This window comes from Boleophthalmus pectinirostris, unplaced genomic scaffold (assembly GCF_026225935.1).
Source record: "Boleophthalmus pectinirostris isolate CB_2022bp ecotype Guang Dong unplaced genomic scaffold, ASM2622593v1 HiC_scaffold_2, whole genome shotgun sequence".
NCBI lineage: Eukaryota > Metazoa > Chordata > Actinopteri > Gobiiformes > Gobiidae > Boleophthalmus > Boleophthalmus pectinirostris.
In genome coordinates, this window is record NW_026571152.1 from 23,852,871 (window position 1) to 23,877,470 (window position 24,600).

General features: G+C 39.3%; 1 protein-coding gene across 1 annotated transcript in view; it reads left to right on the forward strand.

The window, feature by feature from the left end:
* Positions 1-24,600, forward strand: part of syt7a (synaptotagmin VIIa) — a 63,688-nt gene that overhangs the window by 17,010 nt on the left and 22,078 nt on the right. Inside the window, exons 3-5 of the mRNA XM_055155462.1 lie at positions 12,688-12,767; positions 14,558-14,563; positions 16,024-16,158. Of these exons, the coding sequence (XP_055011437.1) occupies positions 12,688-12,767; positions 14,558-14,563; positions 16,024-16,158 (221 nt within the window). The remainder of the gene's footprint in view (positions 1-12,687; positions 12,768-14,557; positions 14,564-16,023; positions 16,159-24,600) is intronic.

Consider the following 24,600-nt stretch of genomic DNA (forward strand, 5'->3'; position numbering starts at 1 on the left):
CTGTCACCTCTTGTCTTGAGCCGAGTTTTGGGCACGACCAACAGGAGCTGGTCGGCTGATCTCAGGGCTCTGGGGGGAGTAAAGGGCAAATACAAATTTTTGTCATCAAATTTTGAATAATGAGTTTTTTCACATTTGGTTAGGAGCTCTATATAGTATGTTTTTATAGAAGGTTCCTAACCGTTTCTAAAAGAGGGCAAAGATACTAACTCAAAGCCCCCCCAGGGTCACCAAAGGAAGAAAGCTTTTTCCCATGTTATAGTATACTGTAATGGATTGTGGTCTACAGCAGAGGTTCCTAAAGTGGGGGTCGCAAGGCTTTTGAGTCATCTGTGGGTTTCAAGATATAATCAGTGTTGGGAAGTAACTGAATACATGTACAGAGAATATGTGATCTAAATTAAAAAAAAAATATTTGGTGATATTAAGAATACAGTCAAAGGAATACATGGAGGTATTTGATCATGTAATTTAAGCTTCAAATTGCACAGAATCAGTGAGAAAAATACACTGCTCTTGTGGTGAATGTGTGATTTTTTTTTCCTTCTTCAGTTATTGATAGGAAATGCTTTAAACAAATATAAAGCTGTATTTATTACTGTGTCTAATGTTATCATTTAAATGCAACTCTGTGTTAAAGTATTGGACCATGTATCGCTACAGTACAAAATACATTTTAATGCAGGTATTCAGTATTTTATAACTAGTTCTGTAACTTCTTCCCTTCACTGGATATAATTTTAAAATGACAACCTTTTAAACCTGATTTTAAAACCATTTTAAATGTTTTGCAAATTTGAATTTTTTTTAGAGATTTCCTTTTCATTTTGCAGTGGGGGTACAAAATGGTTGCATGCATATTTTTGGGGTCCCAGTGTAAAGAATGGGATCCTCTGATGTAAAGCTTTTTTTTTTTTCCTTCACACTATTCTTGTTAGTTTCCTTATGATTGCAGATTTTCATTTTGTTGTCACAAATGTTGAGCTTTATTTATTTATTTTTATTTTTATTTATTTTTTTTTATTGATTGATTGATTGATACATTTTTTATTTCCTGTTGTGCCAAGAGAAAAAAAAATATGCCTTACTTACATACTGCATATATTGCAGAAAAAAAAAAAATTGCAGAAAAGCACATTTCTGAAAAAGGTGTGGGAAGAAGAAAGGTATTGACTGTTGTTATATACACAAAAAAAAAAAACAAAACAATCTTCTAATGACTTTGACGCCGTAAGGCACAGTGTACTTCATATTAAAGCTAATAGCAGGTGGAGGAGCTGCCAGTATAGATGGGCCTCCTTGCTTCTTGGACTCCCGTAGCGTGGCAGGGCTGAGTGGAGTCAGCGGGGGCTCTTGTTGAGGCATTGGGTGGGATTTTCAGATATGAAAGGTGGAGCCTCTAACATCTGTTTGAGCAGCAGTTTGTGTTTGGCATTCGGAAAGCCTCAGCCTGACTCCTGTGAGCCACGTGCGTTTGATCTGTGACAGAGCTGTGAGGAGATTGGCCCTGACTGAAATTTCACTGCCTGATTCAAGCCCTCTCAGACTTTTATCAACAACTGCCAGCGTTTTGGTGCATTCATCGTGATTTATGGCATAGTACTATGACTAAAAAGCATAGTACTATGACTAAGAAGCTACTGTAATGGAGCCCCGAACATACAAGAAGTAAAAATGTCAACATTACTAGAATTTTGGCAATGCAAACTGACAGCTCCAATTATTACAATTACTAGCTGTTATACCAATGATAATGATATTAGGAATAAGATGAGACACAGTTCCCACAAGATTGGGTCCACAAGAATGAGACAAGATGAGAAATAATTACATTTTAAAGCAAATGTATGATCCAAAATGAACTTTTCAGAACCTTTAACCATGTTATAGTTGTTTCGTGCATGTTTGAGTAATCTTTAATAGCTTATTTTAATTTTGCCACCGGCATACTCCCACTGCTCTGTACTTACTTTGTTCTCCAATTTTATTTTCTTAATCAGTGATACATGCTGGATTTGGCAACGCTGTGGAGTCATTTTGGTACCAATGATAAATTTGAGATGCTGACTCTTTGTTGTGATGATGTTTATAGTGACGTCAGCTCCCATTGGGCAATGCAGGGAGTTAGCAGAATTGTTTCTTTTATTAAGTTGTTTTAGATCAATGTTTAAAATGTATAAATTATAACGTAATGACCCATGAGTGCCATAGATTACAACAGACACAGGCACAATAGATCTTCTTTAAGATAAATTGTGCAGTTCAGTTCAAATCATTTCTTTGTATTTGGATTTTGTAGCTTTTGGTTGAGCTTCTCATGAGGTGTAATTCAGCAACATTAACTCTTTTTTTGTCCAAGCCAAACGTGCTACTTAATGGTACTAAATGCATGGGAAAATACATCTTGTGGCATAAGATCTAATCCCATCCCTAGTTACATTTCAATAAAAATCGCATTTATTTTGGTGAAATTTTGGAAAGTATCCTTTTATTTATTGTTAGAGATTATCATAAAAGTGACTTTACTTTACTTCACAAAATCTTTGTTCTTTCAGCTGAACTATAAAAAGCTGTACTAAACAATTTTGTATCTTGGATCATCCAGACAGTGTATCAACCAAATAATCAAAAGACCTCTTTTCTACATTCTTTCTGTATATCTTTCCAAGCTGTAATTACTGGGGTTTTAAGCTGTCACATTTAAGTAGCAGGTGTGTGGTGGGAAAGCATACTGCGTAAATTTTATAGCAGGTAAAATAATGTTTTGACAGTCTGTAAAGGTGCGTGATTGCTTGATTATTTAGCGGTGGACAGGCGTTTAATGGTGCACTCCTTTCTAATTATGGCGTGATGTGGGTAATATTGAGCGAGCATGTAGACTCTTGCTGCCTGCTAATTCACAGCAAACAAACAGCTGTGATCCACCCAGCCAACAGCTACGAAGAGAGGAGAGTTCCACCGCAGTCCCCTTTCTCTCACTTATCCCTTCAATAGACTGGTACGTTCAGTCTAAAAGAGCAAATCAGATAAAGTTTTGACTTCTGTAGACCTGTCACAATAATTACTACAGTATATTGACTTACAAATCAATACATGACAGATGGGACAATCATTTTTGGGGGTCAATATTTGTCTTGAGTAGTTTTTTCTTTGTACTACATTGCTAAATGCAATATTTAGGTAAGTTCAAATGACTTAAATGAAGAACATTTAACTTTATTAGATTAGATTCAACTTGAAAAATAAAATTATCTACCAATGAAATAAGTGTGTTTTTCTTAATTCAAGAAACATTAGATTTTGAAATGAAAATTTACTCAATTAATGATAAAACTTTCTTAATTCAAGTAATCTTGGCTTGGATAGATGATAAGAATTTAGCAGAATGTCAAATTATGAACTAAAACTATACAAGCTACTGACTAAGTAACACTAAGTGTTACAGTCTGTCATTTATGAATTGTAGCTCATGTTTTTTAACCATATTGCTACATTAAAGGTGCACTATTAACTTTTAAGGTGGAGAGTCTGCTGGTTGCTTGTCTCCATGGAGACTTCTTTGCCTGAAATGTTGTATTTATTGTATTTATGCCTTGTATTTATTCAATTGCAGGTGTTTTATAGCTCAAAAATACATTCAAAACCATGAATTCTTACCATGTGCAGGCTTGCTTCTCCAAAGATCTGACCATTCACCTGTCTCCATTGTGATTATCAAGTTTATTTCCATACTGTAGAATAATAAAGGCAAATCAAGGCAGTAATATCTCCATGGAGACAAGCAGTTGGCAGACCCTTCACCGGAAAAGTTACACAATGCAGCTTTAAGAATACTTTTTGTGGGATAGTTCTGCTTTATGGTTTGGTTTCAATGTTATCGTTTATCATCTGTTTACTTCAGCAATATATCGTACTTCAAAATGTGTTATTGTGACTGGCCTAGGCTTTTGTTGTTGATCTCTCACTACTAAAATAGTTCTGAATATTTTGGTGATGTTTTGAAGAAGTATATGGGCTAAGAAACAGATGATCATGTCTAAATGAATTATAAATCACTCTTGCTTAGTTGCTCTGCTCTCTCAACTTTTCTTAAAGTTGCTTTGCATTATTCATTCCTCCTAACACCAGGCTCTGGTACGGAGCAAACTGACAGAAATGTGGCTGTCCTTCTGTTCCTTCAGCCTCACCAACTACCACTGATGACGCAAGCGCATTAGCACATCCATGCACGCAAGTGGGTGAAGTGTCTTGCCCAAGGACACAACAGCAGTATGCACTTGAGAGAGCTGGATTTTAGGGATGTCAGATTTAAGAAGAAAAATTTATTCTGACAATTGTTGCTGAGATTAGGTTTGAGATTTTTATTTTCAAATCATAAAATACATTTTTAATCTAAGAATGGACTAAAATATGAATGGCTAAACTAATACAAGAATCCCATACATTTCTGAACAGTTCAGGAAGAGAACTAAAATGACTATTAGCAAGATTTTGTTGTCATTTCCATTACCAGAATCAGTGGTTGTCAAAGCCCCCTCTACATGAACCAGAGACTTGCCAGACTTCTAAAATCTAAAATACATCACATGACAAAAAATTATAATTAAAAAATATCTGTTTAATAGCATCAGTTGTGGTGTTCACGCTCCCACACACATTTTCCAGATTGTTTTCCATTTAATTTGCACAAATAATGCCTTTGGTGACATGATCCTGTGACCTGCCCTCCAGGTTGGAAACCGCTGACCTAAGTAATTGCAGATTTTGCGGTTTGAAAATCACTTTAAATGACTTTGCCATTTATTTGATTGCAATAGTCCTCTCGTTTACATGGCTATTGTACTTATTCTTGCATCACTTCTGGTACTGTTGGCTCATTTGGGGGGAAAAAAAATCTCTCTAGAAATGTTGTTTTTGAAATGCAAATAGGGTCAAGTCGACAATGCCTTATTTTGGTCAAGGATAAAGATCATACAGGATTATTCAAAAAAATAATGGAAATGTTCAAATAGGCACAATAAGCAAGAGTTTCATCATGGCGGCTTTATTTCCACTCATCTGCTCCAGTGCACCGCTGTTATATTCTCAGAGCTTGAGCTGATTCTCAGAGCAGTTTTTCACACTTTTAGTATAACTCATAATTCGCCCATTGTACTGACTGCAGCTATTATGAACCGGTGGCTCTGATCCAGGCACGGATGAATACAGTAATCATGTGAAAGCCTTTGTTGTGGTTGGTGTAAATTAGATTTAAGTGTTTGGAGGGTGTTGGAGTGGAGGCTGAGAGAGGAAGCCTTCTTGTTCTTTTATTGGTTTGGATTAATCTTTCCTCAGGGCATTCATGAGTCTCTTCACGCTTTGATTTTGTACATTTTACCTGTGAAATTGACCGATGTTAGAGCCATGTTTGTGCCATGAAAAAACAAGGTATGGATGCTCTGGGAATATCAACAGAGATGCAAGATACTGGTTTGAACATGCAGGAATGGTGTGAACTCTGGTGAAGTGAAAGTGGATTTATTCAATTGGTGTGAGACAAAGAGTGCAGAGATAAGATTAGATAAAGGATACTAGGAGAAAAAAGAAACATGATTTATAGGATGAAACACATCTTGAGTTGGGCACATTTAAATGCAATAGTGTTGGAAACTTCATTCATATCATTTAAACATTACCCAAATAAAAAATAAATCATTGTCATTTGTAACTTAATCTCTGTAAGCAGTGCAGATTCTGTAGTGACAGTGTAGGGACTTTTGGCTCCTTTCTGGGATCCGAATGTGTTGATGTCAAAGAGCCGCTCAAAAGACTGGCTCTTTTTATGTATAAGACAGAAGCCAATGTGAGAACTCATCATTATCTACAAACTTACCACAGAGATAAATGACCAAGGCTCACATTTGTTTAAAATAGTTCAAACTGAGAGTAAGAGTGTGTTTACCCACTGAAATTATGAAATTATAAATAAAATGTAAATTATGAATAATAATTATTCAAAAATGAACCTTGCCTGCTTGCACCCCTGATCACCCAGGCCTGCGTCCATTATCTAAAGAACAGATTGTGTTTTGGATAGAAACACAAATATTTAATACACAATGACAACAAGTTTATTACTAAGGGTAGAGCATTATGATTATTAAATTTCCTGTGTTAGACAAAATAGTGAGCTTTAAGTCATGATATAATGCTGTTACCTAAGTTTTTGTTTTGTCTGTCTACATCTCTGAGCTCAAAATGCTATGATCCACTTTGTGATGTCATGAAGCAGTAGTTTTCAGCTACCTTTTACTTTTTGTTTAGTGGAGATTCACATTTCTAGGGCTGAAATTAGTCAAAATTATTCTCATGAAGCACAGGGGAGAACTACTTGTATTACCAAATGACATCACAAGGTGGAAGAGAGTATTTTCTGTTTGAGAGAAGAATTCAGCCTAAAGATGTACATGTGTGTTAAACAACTCCAGGTATTTTTGTAATGAGGAAACAACATTATAACATAGATCAGAAAATAGTGTAAAATGGGCCCAAATTATGGTCCACTCTCCTCTTTATATGCCTCCAAGCTTTAACACTCTTTCCTCCATTCTCTCCTCCTATTGGCCAGCATCAGTGACAGTGACAGATTGATTTAACCAATTACTGTGAAGTGTGAACTCTCAGAAGAAGCAGATACCCCTCAAAGGCTTGTAAATGTGCCAAATGACATTAGAAAGAAACTAAAGAAAATCACAATATACATTTTTTGTCATATTGCTCACCCCTGTTTCTGATCAAATTCTTAAACATGTTCTGAATAGCCAAGACATGTTTAAACAAGTTTACAGACAAATAAGATTTAGCAAAACTCAACAACAGCTGGTTGAGTGTTTTAATAGTACACACAAGAGTAATGAGCCAATTATTAAACAGTATTTTAACTAAAACTAAAATATTTGAAGATACCTGTCAGATGCACTATTCGTTCCATATGTTGTTCTTGCAAATGAACAGGTGCAAAGTGATAGGCTTGAACGCTTTGAGTGGGGGACTTGGGTGGGTGTATTTGTGTGTATTCTGTCAGTGATTCCATGTGCTTTGTGTGTGTACTTTGTGTGTACGCAGGGGTGTAGCACCACCGTCTGGGCCCTGGGAACAAATCATACTGGTGGGGCCATAACAAATGACTAAACCAGGTCTAAATCAGGACTAAACCAAGTCTAAACCAGGACTAATGTTGGCGGGGTTGCACTACATGTTGTCTATTGAAAAAGGCACATTATAGTCTTTGTGAGGGGCCCAACCTGCACTGAGCCCTGGGTAAACAATACCCTTTACCCCCCCCAGTCTGATACCCCTGTGTATATTTTGTGTGTTTACTTTATGTGTGTACTTTGTACCTTGCTCTGTGTGGGTCCTTTGTGTGTACTTTTTGTGTATACTTTATGTGTGTACTTTGTGTATATACTTTGTGTGTGTACTTTGTGTGTGTACTTTGTGTGCGTCACTCTGAGAACATGAGCTGTGTGGAAGCCATTGAGGAGCTGTCTTGTTTTGCTCAGTGCTCCTCTGGGACCCTCTGTCAGTCACAGTTTTCTCACCGCCAACACCTGTCCCCCTGCTCCATCTTCTCTTTGTCTTTACCCTCTCCATCTGTTATTTTTCCCCATATAAATTCCATTTCCAGGTTGGGCTCTTCTTAAAATGGTTTTGAATGTTATAAGTGAGTATCACAGGCCATCTCAAATTAATAAGGAAATGTGTCTTGAAACAATTCTAAAATAGTTTCAATGATTGTGCTGTTGGTTTACCCAACTACTGAAAGATTTTTGGTTCAAAATTTGCTCTCATTGCAATTCTGGGTAAAACCTATCAGCAATAATTAGAAATAAACATACTAATTAATACTAAAACTAGATACCCAATTGAACATGTATCAATGTTGAAGAAAATTACAATTTTGGACAAAAGGTGTGTGTAAAATCCCTCAGTCGTCCAGGTAGAATCCATGGCAAAGGAGAAATTAAATTTGTCAGCTGGACAAAGTTTATTATGTCAAATACGTTTCACAGCTCATCCAAGCTGCTTCTTCAATTTTTTGTCAACAATTTGTCAACTTTGTCCAGTTGAAAAATTAAATTTTTCCTTTGCCAATTTTGGACAAATTGGATCCATAGACTACATATAAATGGATATAGCTAACCTGCTAGCTGCTGCATTCCAAATAGTAAATGAGCATGTTGGAGCTTCTGGTTCCATTGACTCTGGCTCCAATTGATTTTACATTGAAAAACCATCTCCTCTCCTCTCTCTAATTGCAGTAAGCCTCATCTTTGGGTCTTAAAAAGTTCGTCTTAACCTACTCTGCATGATCTAGGTGTTTTTATTTTGCTATTTTGTCCATTAATAAATTCCTATTCCTAATATAAAACTCAGCTCCAAATACACTCCTATAGCTGCAAGCTTTGGTGAGCTTCATTTGACTGGAGCCAAACGCTATGAGTGACATCACACTCCCTTAGTCCACTTCCTTATACAGTCTATAGTTGGATCTTTCTTGGATAGATTCAGGATGCAATCAGCAGGTCTGAATGTAATCTATTTAAGACCAAATGATGATATTAAAGAAAGTTGTTTTATTTTGTGATATTTGTGCATTCTACTTTTATCTTCACCATGGCATCAAACTCAAATATTGAGTGAAATATTGAAAGAGTTTGACATTTTTATATCATGACAGCACACTATGACCCTGCCCATATGCTTCGTGCAGTCATAGTAACAGTTCAGCAGGGACGACATACTTCTCACTAATAGGAGCGTAGTATTTTATGTATATGATTTTTGTGCAGTACATTTAGCTCCCCGGAAATTGCATTGGCGTTGTATAGTCTCCTTTATGTCCTTTATATGAGCTTTCTCTGTAGATGGGCTGTCATTACATTTATTTATCATGCATGTCAGCCTGTGATAACATACTTGGACAGGCGTACAGCGTCCATAAAAGATTCTAAATGCTTTCTCAACACATTTGCATGATGTTGTCAGTACATACGGCCTCTCTATCCGGACAAGAGTTGGTCCATAAACCACAGTTAGACGCTGTTTGACTAGTCTCCTCTATCAGATGTGTGTTTGTTCATTTGTGGCTCAGTCTATTTCAGGTGATGGCACAATAGGAAAGCTGCTTTGTCTCCCTGTGTGCAGATGAATATCATTTTACGGGCTTTATCTTTTCAGTGCAGAATGGATGTTGCAGACTGCGGTTTATAGCAGTTTTAGCAGTGGTCGAGGGTGTGTTTCACTCTGCAAAACAAGAAATGTAAATTATATGCGTTTCTATTAAAGTTTAACAGGGGTAAACCTACAAAATGGAGATCATTGTTGTAAAGTAACTAGTGTTTGCTGAACTGAAACAGATTAAATGTATAATATTGGGTTAAACGTGCACGGTGTAACATTTCTAGTGGAGGGTTTGCCACCTGATATCTCCATGGAAATATTATTGCTGTGTCTAGTATGTTCCACTGTACAGGTTAAACCTCTCTCTTACGAGGGAGACAAGCAGGTTACAGCACTATGCGACATTACAAGTCAGAGCTGTGAAGAGTCTCCCCCATGCACAGAAAGAATTATTGTATTATTATTGTATTGTCATATCATGGAGCATTCCTGGCAAAGCAATGACATCTCCCTGGAGACAAGAAGCTGGCAGACACTCCACCAGAAAAGTTATGCAATGCAACTTTAAAAAGACTTTCATCTTTGATTAATATATCTCTTAGGTTTTTAATCTTAGTTTGAATTTTTAAAAAAAATCACAAAGCAAATCCCTAGCAATATTTTTTTCTGTGATTAAAAGCACATGAAACATTGTGACACTAAACCTTCAAAAAGAAAAGGCTCATTTTGTCAACACGACACATCTGCCTTAAGTAACTGATCACAAAAGAGTGTCTAGACTGACTTTTACCCCTCTCTCTCTCTCTGTCTGACCACCTTTTATGATCAGCAGCATTCATTTTAAAGCAGTGTGTAATGTTGCTTTGTTTGTATGTGATTGTACCTGTTTTGTGTGTCTTCTGAAAGGCCCTCTTAAATAAAATTATGATGACTTGATGAGTAAAGTGTTATTTAATTGAATGTGTTTGCAGATTAGTATTTTCCCATTTGTTTTGCCTGAATCTGTTGCAGTTGCAGATGATGGAAACACAGCTGTTCTATCTCTGGACTGCAGTTTGAATGCATATTTTATTTTGGGCATATTTGCCTCAAGCTTGAGTGGCACAATTTGCAATTCTATCTATAGTTCCTGCATACATTATAAAGTGGACCTGACACACTCCCTTGACAGAATGGTGATTTCCCTTAGTTTTCTCAAGGCTATCTTGGCATGTACAGTGGTATTTCCAGGTTGTATTACTCATTTACTTTCTTTAGCTCAGATCAACCCCAGTGTTGTCAGGTGTTAAGGCTCCTGTGAACCGAAGGCATGCACATGGTTCACCAACCTGCCTTCAGTGATTTAAGTTTTTTTTATTTCACTCTATTTTTTTTAACAAGCTGTTAATTATAATTATAGGTTTGAAAAATATACAGATTCACAGAGTAGAGCAATTGTTAAAGGTCCTAGAAGTTGATTCTGGTGAACCTTTAGCCATGTTATAGTGTTGTTACCTCATGAAAAACATACCTGGAGTTGTGTTTTGTTTCGTTCACACTTACTTGAGTAATCCTTAATCATTAGTCTGTCTACATCTCCAAAACTCATAATGCTCTGTTCCACCTTGTGATGTCATGAGGTTGTAGTTTTCAAGTTAACGGCTACATTTTACCATTTGTTTGATAGATATTTGCAATTTGAGCAATGAAATTATCCAAATGATCCTACAGATGTTTTCTGTTTGAGCAAAGAACATTTGTGTTTTAAACATGTGTGAATGAAACAAAACAAAAACTCCAGGTATATTTTTTGATGAGGAAATAATATTGTAAATCAGAAAATATGGGCTCTTTAAAGCCCCTGCAGTTCACAGTGCTCATATTCAAACAAGTCTACACCTTTAGTGATTTCAGTCTTTTGTTTCACAATATATTTCAGAACAAACTGTTAATTATAATTACAGGGTTGAAAAATATACAGATTTCACCAAGTAGAGTGATTGTTAATAATACTGAGTGCTTTTTCTGCCAAAACCCATGTCACTGGAGTCCAGAATATTAATCATGTAATATTTATGCTTTATTATGTGGCCATGCATTTATTAAGGTTATTAAGTTCACGAGTTTCACAACACTTGTTTAAAGGTGCACTGTGTAACCTTAACCCCAACTTCTCTGGAGATGGTCCGTAACCAGTCTCCATGGAGCTGTTACTCCTTTGGTTTAAAGGTGCATTGTGTAATTTTTCTGGTGGAGCGTCCATCAAATGCTTTTCTCTATGGAGATGTCATTGCTTTGTCTAGAATGTTTCACAGTATGGTATTTAACCTTTTTATCTTCATGAAGACCAAACCAGACCAAGCTACAGGTCAGATCTGTGCAGAGGCAACCCTGTTCAGTCAGAATGCCTGTTTTTCTAGGTATTTTTGAGCTACCTGTAATAAATAAATGTAAAGTAAAGCTGTTTCATGTCATACTGTGCACCTTTAAATTGTCCACAGTATTGTATTAAACTAATTTGTTTTGCATTTATTCAACTACATGTGTTATTGTAATTGCTCAAAAATATCTTTAAAAACCTAAATTCTTGCTGTGAGTGGGGTCTCCGCTCCACAAATCTAACCTGTAATTTGGCTTGCAAGTCTCCATGGAGATTCTTAAATTTAAGGCCGTACTGCGGACCATTCTGGGCACATCTCCATGAAGACAAGCAGGTGACAGACCCTCCACCGGACAATTTACACAGTGCATCTTTAATAGTGGACTGAACTACCTCTCACTTTTTGACAAAGTTGTGACACAGCACAACTCTTCCCAAGCACAACTTCCCTATGGTGAAGCCTTCTGACATGGCCGTAGCGTTAGCCTGAGCTCCATGCATAATCACGCTGCAACCTGGGATCTCCAATTTGCGGATCCTTCCTGTACCCAACAAGCCCCTGACATCTTCTTGCTCTTCAGCCAAGCTCCGATCCAATTTTCCAGACCGCAATGGCAGCTCTGCACCGCGTCCTCCCACTCATTTCCTGCAATAGAAAAACCCTCCTCTCCCAGATATGTATCCCAATGAGGAATCCATGTTTTTTGTGTGGCTTTATACCTTGATACCTAATCCCGCCCTGCAAAGTGTCAATAGAGATTACCTGCTCTGGAACACATGTGAAACACCTCTGTATGTAATGAGCTTTTCCAGTCGACCGCAGCCTTCAAAATTGCCATTATTTCCATGGTTACGGCAGGTCACGCTCTAGCTATTTAAAATCATGGCTTGGTGCAAGACTTTCCAGGCGTTTCTCTCCATTGGATTACCTTAAAGAGGCAATTGCCATGTAAATTTGAAGTGTGGTAAGAATGATAATGTTATAGATGGCTCTCAGCAGAAGATTTGATTTGACTCTGATGAGCTTAATCAGGAGACCATCAGGTAAAGGGCTGGTGTTCCTGAGGTAATGAGACAGGCGTGCACTCTTCGTATTATTGTGGTAAAAACACAGCTCCAAAGGACAAGTTTCAAGCTAACCTTTTGTGTGTGTTTTTTGGCTAAAGGGGAAGAGAAACAAGCCAGGAGTAGAGACAGCAGACACTCCAGACTCTGCACGTGGGCGAGGGGAGAAGAAAGCCATCAAGTAAGTGCCTGCTAACTAGTCAGGGGGCATCATAATCTGCTCATAATGAACTGCAGTCGTTTGAGTCACTTCACCAAAGAATTATGGTCTGTTTATTTTTGAGAAAGGACACAGAAAAAAGGAAACAGATTTATCAACGATCAAAGAGGAGTAAGTGGGATGATAATTAGGGAGCCGTATTAAACCAATGGGTCTTGCATGCATTCAGTTACAGATCCTTTAATTGCGTAAAATACTAAAATGTTATGATTGCATTCTTATTAACAGTTACAGTATATAGAGAAGAGAATAGAAGAGAAGAGAAGAGCTGTAGAATGGAAGTTATTTGATACTTTGCAGATGTCATTAAATGGTAAATGGTTAACTTTCCCTGGGGGTGTGAAGCTAACTGAAAGCACTGCTCTCTTAGTAGGTGACCAGATTTTCAAAATAAAAAAAAACTGGGACGTCCCTGTTTTTTTTCGATGGTTGGTAATAATAAAATTGTTATGCATAGACCATTTATGACTAGCCAGGCTGGTGCCACGTAGTGCCTCTGCTCAATTTCATTTCTCTCCAGTGACTAGGTCAGGAATCAGAATACACTAGACCAGGGATGTCAAACTCATGGTTGGTTGGTTCGGGGGCCGTATTTAACCTACTTTGATCCCAAAATGGCTGGGAAAAAAACTCATATAAACCCCAAAAATAGCAATAAGTTAAAATATTTGTGCAGAGAATCTCAAATCTATTACAGAAATCTTTTTTAATTGATGAACTCTTTCTTTTACAAAATATTATAATATTATGAACAACCTGAAACTTTAAGAAAACTATAATTTCAAAACAATGTTTTAACATTAACTCATATGCAAATAGGAATAAGTCAATTTTTCCTGGAGAATCCTGCACTCGGCTCCACTTTTCTCATTTTAGACATTTTGCTGATGAGGGTGTCACGGTCAACAGTCAAAATGACCGTCCTTTAAGAGCATTTGGAAAGAGCAAGTCTTCATTTGTGCTGCTCTGGTGGGAGGGGCCATGTACAGAGGCGCTGGAGATGCTGCTATGCTAAGCACTACAGAAAATTACCAATATTTTAATAGAAAATATAATTAAATATTTAGTAAAAAATCAGCCAAGGGCCAGATTAAAGGTCTTGGAGGGCCCGATCCGGCCCCCTGGCCATATGTTTGACACCGCTGCACTAGACGGTTTGCAAGAACCCTGGAACTTGTAGATCGCACACCGGCCAATCAGCGAAGAGCTGCGAAGTCCCTTTTTATGGTAAAGCACAGCAGTAAACAAAGAGGTCAAGATGGATGTAGATGAAGCCAGATATTCCGTGCTGGCAACGATTCCCGAGATCATCTGGAACAAAGAGAATGTTTGGTGAATTTTATCAAGTGGAAAGATGGTATTACCCTTGTTCCTACGAGATTTGGGAAAAGCTTAATATACCAGTTAGCCCAGTTAGCGAACCATTACATATATCATGACCAAATAGCAACGATTGGTTAAGTACCTGCCTACTGTCAAGCGAACAAATTCTAATGCTGCGAGGTCAGACGGTTTCCACAAAGTGAAACTGGCTGATGAATTGGGCTAATTCATGACGAACATGTGAGTCAGTATAGTCACATTTTATTCCTTTTTTTGACATTTTTTAGCAGCTTTTCTGTATTTTACCTAAACAAATGATAATTTATGCCTCTCTTGGTTTTGGCTAAATATGTTGGGACAGGGGACACAGGGCTCAAAACTGGGACTGTCCTGGGTAAATGGGGACGTCTGGTCACCCTATATTACAGTCACAAGCTAACTACCATTAGCTAACAGTTTTTCAGTTAGTCGCTCTCACCTTTTTGTTAAAAATCAAACACCTAAACAGGACCATGAACACTCGTATTGATCACATGCTCGTGAAAATGTGTTTAAATTCTTTTAGTATATTTAAGTGTGCATTTTGTCTCCATAGTAACATCTGAACATTCTGCCAATACAGATACATGTAGAGCACCCCCAGCGTAATGTCTCTGCAAAGTATCAATAGATCAATGTATCAGCCTATCCTCACCATTTTGCTAATTATTACTATGTATAAGGACTAGTTGGCTTTAGTACCAGGCTGTTGTAGTTCAGGGGTAAATGCTCAATACAAACAATTATATCTTACAATAAATAAATTTATTGCAATGTACTTAACTTTTTAGTTAAGTTTAGTTAGGTTTTAGTCTATAAACATCATTCAGCATTCAGTAGTTATTCTAAAAGAATTAAACAAACAACAATTGGACATAAAACATACTCTAAACATATAAATGTAGAAACATGCCACTTCCTCTTTACCCCCAGGCTCAGTGCTGTAATCACTATAGTCCCAATCTGCATTATCGTATTTTACCTTAAATGCTTTTGGCTGAGGAGAAGTGTCCTCTTATCTTGCGGCTGCCAGGCCAGGCCTCCATGTTTGGCCTTTAGCTGCTGCACTTCAAACTGATCTTGTAAATAAATTGGGGTTTGGAAATGTATTACCTTTTTTTTAACTAACATTTCTTGCAGATTAAAGTTGTGTTGTGATAAATTGAGGGTGTAGGGTCAGCAGCAGAAATGTCAGCTTTGTAATGCTAATAACCTGCTCATCATTGTCTTCTTTAGCCTGCTGTTGTCTCTGCCTCTTTGCCAGTGTTGGTGTCCCCTTTGGTTCTGTGCACAGGTGGTTTGAGCTCTGTACTCTCTATGTGAATGTGAGATCTGACAGCTTCGTTTGAGCCTTTTCCTTCTCACTGGCCACAACACTTTACATTTCTGCTTTGACTGTTTCTCTGTGCACTGCTTCTCTCTCCTGTGGTCTCACTACTGCGTGTGACTTGAATGACTCTTCTGACTTTCTTCCTGCCTTGTGTTTTCCATGCATTTTCTGCTCGTGCCCAGAATGGAGACCAGGCATCTTTCTATAATGTGTTTAACCAGTGCTGCTGTGCTGTGTCACCTCCAGCTCACGCTGATGTATTCATTCAATTATGATTATTCCTCCTTTCTGCTCTTTTTCTCTTGCGTCTTTTCACCAGCAGCTTGCTTTCTGAAGAGCTTTTGTGAATGCCTCTTTTCCAGACTTTCCCTTTTGATTTGTAAACAAAACCTGTAAAATGCAAACAGCAGGTAGTATGTTTTGGAGTGTTGTGTCTAATGTCTAATGCTGCAGTACCAGAGCCTCAGCGTGTGTCGTCCTGGTGGCTGGTCTGTTGCTCTCACCTGTTTCTCTCTTTGGTCACAGTGATCTAGACAGAGACTTTTGGAATAACAATGACAGCAGCACAGTGCAGCAGAGGTGGAGCTCCTATCCGCCCAAGGAGTTCGTACTAAACATTTCTCCCTATGCCCCCTATGGAGATCCTCGCCTCACACTCAAGTGAGTCTGGTCTGGTCTGGTAAGACACAATCCCACTGAGCAGGGCTGTACAGAGCAGCGGTGCTTCTAAGCCAGCTACTACAGCTGCTCCTCGAACAAATAACTCTGACAGCCTGACAGCTAGTTAAATGCATCTACTTCCATTATCTGGATTATTAACAAGTACATTTTGAATAAAGAAATTCAGACGTGAAATTGGAAGTGCAGAGTGCTCATATGTCTTACTGTTACATAATGGATGTCCCATCAACTATTCTAATAACCACAACAATAACATGTCAGTCCATGCTCACTGCAGGGCACGGCCCTTATTCACAATTACTCATAATCTTGTGGAGCCAAGAAAATGTCACAGGCACACTTTAGCACGTCCCAGCTCAGCTCTGGCACTGAGGCTGTAGCGTGGAGCAGCTCAGACCCTGCGGGGTAGATCCTGCTCCCTTGCCACGCTTTCGCCACCTTTTAATGAACTGCCGCCTGCTCCTTACAGCCCTGCTGGTCCCACTAACTTCTAACCTCTAACCTCTCACCTCTCTCCCATGGGCTGTAACCATGGAGACGGACAACCCTCATATTTCCCTCCTTAAAGACTTAACCTCTCTTTGTGTTTGTGTCCTCTTGTGTGTAGCGCGGATGTGTTCTGGAGGGTTGACCGTTGCACACGGTGCAGTGTGCATGTGTGACAGTCTTGTAGCGTCTGCCTCATATAATATATATATAATATCTAATGTGTCATGCTGTAATGCCAGCACTTGAACTGTGTCCGTCATATTGAAAGATAAGGTGTTTTACTTGATGTGAGTCATTTTTTACTTACTGGGCACCTGAATCCAATAAAGCAGGAGCAAGGTCAAAGCTATCTGCCGCTGGCTCTGAGGCCTGTAAGCCCAGACACAGTGTGACCAGTGTGAGCCTGATAAACTGTCTAATAACTGCTCATGGAGTGCTGAGGGTGCTGGTTAAATTGCCTGGAGAAAGGCGGGTGCAGCACTGTGTTTGTGAGTGCCATGGATATATGGATTACTGTCTGGAAACTCTGCCTTAAGATGATGGCTGCTGATCTGGGGAAATAAGACAAGTTGTTTTGAGAAGTCAATTTTTCATGAAACTCTCCAGATTGTCATTCATAAGCAGCCATTTTCCTGTCCACTCCAACACTGGCAAATAAATGGCCTTGCTACAATAAACACTCTTGTTATCGGGGTGGCATCATGTTTAAATAAAAAACAAACAAAAATTACCTCATGACTCTGCCACATTCAAATCAGGAGGCTTGGGAAAACCTTTCCCATCCAGATCAGCGGCTTTCAATATCTCACTAAACACTAGGCCTCATTTATCAAAAGGGTCAATGCACTTTAACAATCAATCCCCTTAAAGAGAAAAAATGCTTAAAAAGTCAAGTTAACTAATCTTTTAATTGACTGTGGAGAATTCTGTGAGTAAAAATTATTTAGCTGTACATTTTATCTAGCAGACACCTGGAGTCTGTAAATCATTGTAAATAATCCACAGAATTTATGCCCTTTTCATTTGGGCTCCCTCTGCTTCTGAGTTCACCTTGTGGCTGCTCGATAAATGAGGCCCATGTCTCCAGTGTTGACCGTTGCTCCTGCAGTGTCATCTGTGCTGTTGTTGTGATTGATGACTTATCCAAATGTACTGTCAGGTCAATTGGTCAGAATTAAATGTGAGAGGTGACCTTCAGAAGCACCGTCGACAAAGCCCTTTTTATCTGGCCAATCGTGCACTCAAACAGTGTCATGTGAGTCCTGTCACTCCACAGCACTGTTGTGCATATCAATGCACTCTGCTCATGTCACCAGAGGGCACTACTGTGCTTCAGTCTGGCTGTGTTCAAACTCACATTTCAAGCATTTTTAGGAAGAACGTTAGTGTGACTGGTCATTAATATAGGCAGTGTCAGATTGCCTATTTGACTTTAACTACTATAACCCTTCACACTCTCACAATCTTTTCATTGCTACTGACTTTAATAGGTGAGCACATCTTGACTTATTGCATCTAAAAATAGAAAGTCATCAACGCTTTACAGGGCATTTAACTTAGTGTCACTTTGGAGGACTTTCAGAAGGATTTGAATATTTTCTCCAAGCTTATGCCCCCTCATCAAACTCTACTTAGTCACTTCTTACTGGTTTTCCATCCTCTGCGGGCTCTGTTATATTTTAACCCTTATATATTCTGAATGTCTTGAGTCCACTGGTCTGCGGCTTTTGTTATCTCACCCTGCTCTACCCCGCCCCCTCGTGGTCACATTGGTGTTTTTTTATTTATTGTTATGTTTCCTGACACTTTGTGGTCTCTTTCTACTGTCTCTCTTTTTCCTGTGCTCCTGGGGTGCCCTGTGTTTCTCAGTGGGGCGGTGTCAGGGGGTCAGAAGGGGGCAGCGACGGGGCATGGGGATGATGGGGTGGGTCCTTATCGCAGCGACAGTGTGAGAAGCATGTCTGAGGGGCCCAAGGTCGGAAGGTGGCAAAGTGTTCACGGAGAGAGAGTCCGACCAAACAAGTGAGTATGGGCAATAGAACATGTCAACAACACCGTTAACAGCAGTAGCATCAGCAGTAATCAGTAATATAACAAGTCTTGGTGGCACTCATGGATTCTTACTTGAGTATGCCTTCAAAAAGAGTTGCCTTAACATTTTAGTTTCTCTACTGTAAGATTAAAGCATAATACTATTTTGTCAAATACTGCAAAGATTTCTAAACAGAAAGCATAAAGTGTTGTAATTAGTGATTTAGTGATTTATAAAAGATAGAAAAGGTTTCAGTGATAGTCCTTCTGGACAATGTTTTTGAAATCAAGATGTTTCACTTTTACTCAGAAGTCATTTTTAACCTGAGTTGTAAAAAACAATAGGGTAGAACTACTAGAAACTAGGCTAGCAAGTAAACAGTCAGAGCCCTCCCTGAGGGCATGACTCAGGGCAGTATAAATTCTAGCTTCTCAGTCTAGTGCCTTCCAGATGGCAGTCAAAATGTTTCAATTAAAAAAAAAAGAAGCATTGTTCAGATGACTGCATTTAAAACCTTTTCTAGCATGGACCACTTCTGGAAGAAGGATTACACAGACTCTATTATAGATAGACTTTCATTATAATAGGTCATCAATTTGCTGAAACACACTGTGATAGGTGCTATCTAGATGCTGAAGCTTCATCCAGCTACTTAAAATTACACCCTTATGTCTAAACCTCAATTAGAGATCCCAGTATCGTCTGTATGGTGCAGATACATTATTTAACAAAGCAGATATATGTGGTAAAGTCAAAGTAAACATTCTGATAGTAGAACTGAACCTGTAGCTCAGACCAGTTTTGAGTTTGTGGCCTTGGTGTCAATGTCTGCACAAGCACCAGTCGAAGTGTGATAAACGGTGAACTTGTGAGCCTGTAACTAAAGCCTTATTGCACCTCCAGCTCACTCCGCCGCTCCAGCTGCACACAAAAAGCCAACTGCAAAAACTGATTTATTTATGCAAAGGCCCGCACTGCCTCGAGTGTAGTTTAAAGAAATGTAACAGAAATAGTCAGTTTTCTCTTCCTGAGTGAAAGAATGTATCACCACCTGCCTGCTTACTGGCTACCCTCAGATTAACATTTTAGCAATTATATGGTACACAGTTTGGTGATTTACGCTCTATATTGAGTGTACTGTAAACGAGGTGGTTCATTTTCAACTCCGGGTGAATTTTTGCACCTTCTTTAGCACCTCTCGCATGTGATTTCTTCCTCCACATCACATTTACGATCATCACTACCTCACTCCTCATTCTCTCCTCTTTCTTTTTTGCCCCGTCTATAATTGGAATCTATTTCAGGCCGTTCTAAGTGTCTCATGTGTGCCTTGTCTCACACCCCATTTTGCCTCTCCTTCATCATCACCCTGTCTCTCTCTTTCCATCTCCATCTTTCTCTGCAAACTGCTCATGTGTTTATGTTTCGGAACACCTTACATCTTTCTTTAAACATAACATATATCTGGCTGAAAACATTACATCATAGTGTTCAGGGATGGAGTGATGCAAAGGGAGGAAAGCTGCACTTAACAGAAGCTCTCTCATGACCCAATTCTCTAAGTCTGGGTTACTCTGTGGACTCTCGGAACAGAATATTTTTAGAGATGAGCGAAAATAAAAAACAACCAGCAGTCAAGTTCCCACGAATGCAAGTATGTCAGGCTTTAAGCATCCACAAACTTGATCAAAAAGAGACAGTTTCTTACAAAGGGGAGTGGAGGAAGGGAGGGAGGAGAAGGACTTGGTTGGCTGTCGAGCTGTCTCCGGAGAGGTGCCATGTGTTTAAAAGAGTAAGAGAGAAATGAAGCGATTCTGTCAGACATGGAAACTGACAAGTCTCTGCAATGGGCATCTCTCGTCAAACTAAGAAAACAATGTCTGGTAGAACGGGGAGCAGCAAGACTAAAGCAGCTAAACCTCGAGGTCAGGTAATCCGGACTGTTCACCTTCGACCTTTGCCTTCGCGAAAATCTCAGGGCCAATCTCGGAAACCGCAGCAGACACAAAGGGGACAGGCCAGTAGTGCGAACCCAACTTATGAGCAATATATGGGACAGAGTGACCACCAAGACTGCACCGTCTACTGTTACTTCTGCTACTGCTGCTACTGCTGTTGTGTTACAGTGCTGTCTGTCTGTCTCTTCTCGCTCCTATCTCCTACTCCAAACCCCACTTCCTCTTCTCTGCCGTCTATTTCCTGTCCGGACTCTTGTTTTAACCTGAGCTCTCCCCCAGTGCCGCCATGTTTGATCTCACCAGATTCTTTGTCTTTTCCGGGGTCTCCTGAACGTGCCACCACTCCGGATGTGTCTCCACTGCCCTCTTCGTCATTGGTGTCTCTGCGTCACCCTTTCCTCTGCCGACCCTGGCTCTCCGCACACTCCCTGTCCTCCTTGCTCCTGTGCCCCCCCAGTTTCGGTGATCAGGTTTTGTCCTATACTTCAACATTAGATCACATCCCCACTCGACCCAGGACTCTTCTTCGTCAGCAAAGTCTCCAGCAGCCCCTCATTCATCCGTCCAGCCACTCAAGTTTGGGACACCTGCCAACTACATCACAAAGTTTGGGCCAGTTGCACACAGCGCCACATGGGGACGCTGTAGGCAGAGGAGCGGGCGGGGGAGGAAAAGGGGGAGGAGGTGAAGGCGGGGGGACAGGTAGCAGAGGTGCTCAGAGGGGGGCAAGGGGCACCACAGCCACCACTGGAGCGTCCCGGTACAGAGCCGGAGGAGGGCGCTCACGAGCCAACCCCGGCAGCTGGGACTATGTCATGGACCAGATTCGAAACAGAGGACTTGATGTTAAATCCTTCATGTGAGTTGGTTTAACTTTTATTTATTTACTTATTTATTTATCTGAAAAAGTGCGAAAGTTTACCTGCCACTGTCAATTATTGTTTTGTTGTTGCGTCATGTTATGTGGGTCCAGGGAAGGATATTAAATGTATTCATTATTACTGCAGGCATATTGTGAACCTAATTAACATATAGTTTAATTAATGCGTTTCCACACTTCAAAACTGTCAACAAGTTAGATGTCCGTAATACTTGTTGTCTGGCATAGCGTGATAAAGCGTAGCTAAATAATGATGCCAGAGGTTGCATTATATAAGGGCCTTAATCTTCAATTACTTTGTTTAATAAAGCTGAGCTTATTAATGTAAATAACCTGTTGTTTTATTGTGGGGGAGATGGATCAGGGCTGTAGACATTGATAGTCTTATGGGGTATTAGCAAGATTGATTTTGTTTATTAGCTGCCATTAGAGATAGGATTTCAAATAGACTTTATATTATAATCTCATTTAAAGCTGAATAAATTAAATATGTGTGATGGAGAGATTAGTTCTTGGTAGAGTGATTGTCCCTTTTCCCCCATTTTAAAGTGAATGACATCACCCGTCTCAAATATGGCACCGATTGAGGAACATATTGTGGCTATTTCTGTCCCATTTTGTAATAAATTGCTTAATGTTTACGGTGCATGCTCCACTAAACAGTAACATCTGTTCTGACGGTATTCGGCCTGTCTTCTTCAATTGTTTTAATGCTCTGAGCTAGTATAGTCCCTGCTAGTTCTCCAGTATTCATGAGCTGGTGTCACGAGAAGTCAAAATACATTTTACAAATCCATCGCTATCCCACTCAATTACGTGAAGCAATTTCTGAACCTGTCTTGTGAATGACTGTTAAATATCGGGCTTATGAGGCTTAATGCAGTTTAATCCATAATTCATGAGTATTTGTGACTAAAATTGCACCTTTCTTCTCTTGGTTTAACTTGTATCTGCAGCATGTACGCTCTGGCTGGCTTGTGCATTGGCCCAGCTGGAGCAGGGTTAAGCATCTGTGTGTGGATTTGAGTTAACCCTGAAGCATTGATCTTATGTCACCGGTGCCATTACGTTCAGTGCTTTTCGTTACTGGGGGCAAAAGACGAGAGGGCAAATAAATGAGAGAAAGGACAAGGGCACCATGTGCTTCATTTGCCTCCGGACTTCACCTTCAACTGCAGCAAAATGTGTTGTTTTTTCCTGAGGATTTGAACTTGCTATAGTTATATTTACAGATATATGAAATGGTAAAGGTCATATATTACACAAAATGGACTATTGTGAGCTTTGAGCAATGTTATAATGTTGTTACTTCATCAAAAACATACCCAGAGTTGTGTTTTGTTTCATTCACACATGTTTGAGCAATCCTGCATTATTAGTCTTTATACATCTCCAAAGCTCAAAATGCTCCGTTCCACCTTGTGATGTCATGAAGCTACCTTTTGTTCAGTTGCAATTCCAGAGCTGAAATTATCCAAATGATTCTAGTGAAGGTGTATGGAGCACTTCCTGTATTACCACATGACATCATAAGGTGGAGTGTTTTCTGTTTTGAGAGAGGAACTCAGCCTAAATGTGCATTGTTTGTTTTTGATGAGGGAACAGCATTATAACATAGATCAGAAAATAGTGCGATATGAACCCCTTTAAGTTTTAGAAAAGGATGTGGCATGGTATATCATTATAGATGATAGGTCAGAAAAGTTACATAGTGAATCTTTAAGCAGCTAATTGTGTTAACTGGCACCATTTTAGTAAGGTGTTTGGACATATGCGTTGTATTGATAAGGGACATTTAGGAAAGAATGACAGAATGAGTATCAACTCTAGGTATGTGTTCTAAATCGGGGAAGGTTGGAGAATATCAGACTTATATTTTAAAGCTGCACTGTGTAACCTTTCTGGTGGAAGGTCAGTCACCAGTTTCTCTCCATGGAGATGTTGCCTGGATGTTTCACAATATGGCATTACACTTATTTAACTCTACAGAGACAGCAGGTGACGCCACAGGGCCAAGTTACATGTCAAATCAGTGGAGAAGCGAGTCCACTGACAGTAAAAATGCTAGTTAAAAATCCATGTTATTGATTAAGCAAAATATGTTTAAAGGGACAGTCCGGAATTTTGGACATAGGACCTCATTTCCTAGTTAGCCAGAGTGTTGGAGACGTGTGGAGACACCGACTCCACAAAGCACCTGAAGAAAATCTATTATTACGCCAGGCTGTCGATGTGAATGTCTGTGTTGATAGCATAATGTTTGAAATAAAACTAACTTTAAACCTTGCATGAATCGTCACATGTTGAAGGACTATTTTCTCAGCAGCAGCAGAATTTTACTTTGCCTGTAAGGTAGGTGCTAGGTGATATCAGTCCGCTGCTACCAAGCATTCTGTCAGAAAGTACAACTCACTGCTGCTTAGACATAAATTCTTCAAATGCAAGGTTGGTTTTATTTCTAAAATTATTCTATTGACATAGACATTCACATTGAGAGTCTGATTATAATTGTTTTGCTTCGGGTGCTTTGTGGAGTGGGTAAGACTGTTTTTAGTGACTAGGCTAACTAAGGCGGTTGATGTGCGCTATCCTAGCACCAGCGACCTCTGCAAATACAAGGACTGGAAGGAATATTTAAACGTCTCCAATGTCTCCAATACTCTGACAAACTAGGAAATGAGGTCCTATGCTCAAAATTCCAGACTTTCCCTTTAATACCAGGACTTTCCAGACAAAGCAACAACATCTCTATGATAGAGACATGAAGATGGCAGACCCTCTACCAGAAAAGTTACACAGTGCAACTTTAATATGCTGCAGTCCTTTTTTTTTTTTTTTTTTTTTTTTACTCATATCTTTCCTCTTTTTAAAATTCTCCCAGTATTTAACCACATACAATGACTAAAATGCCCACGGCTCAATATATGCACATGCAGACGCCAAGGTCACTGGGTGTATAGAGCTCATTATACCTTATATTAGAGCGGTTACAGCCCTCATCACTACAAACACTGGATTGAGGTCAGTGTTTTGGTTTTGCAGCTTGTTTGATTGATGATGGT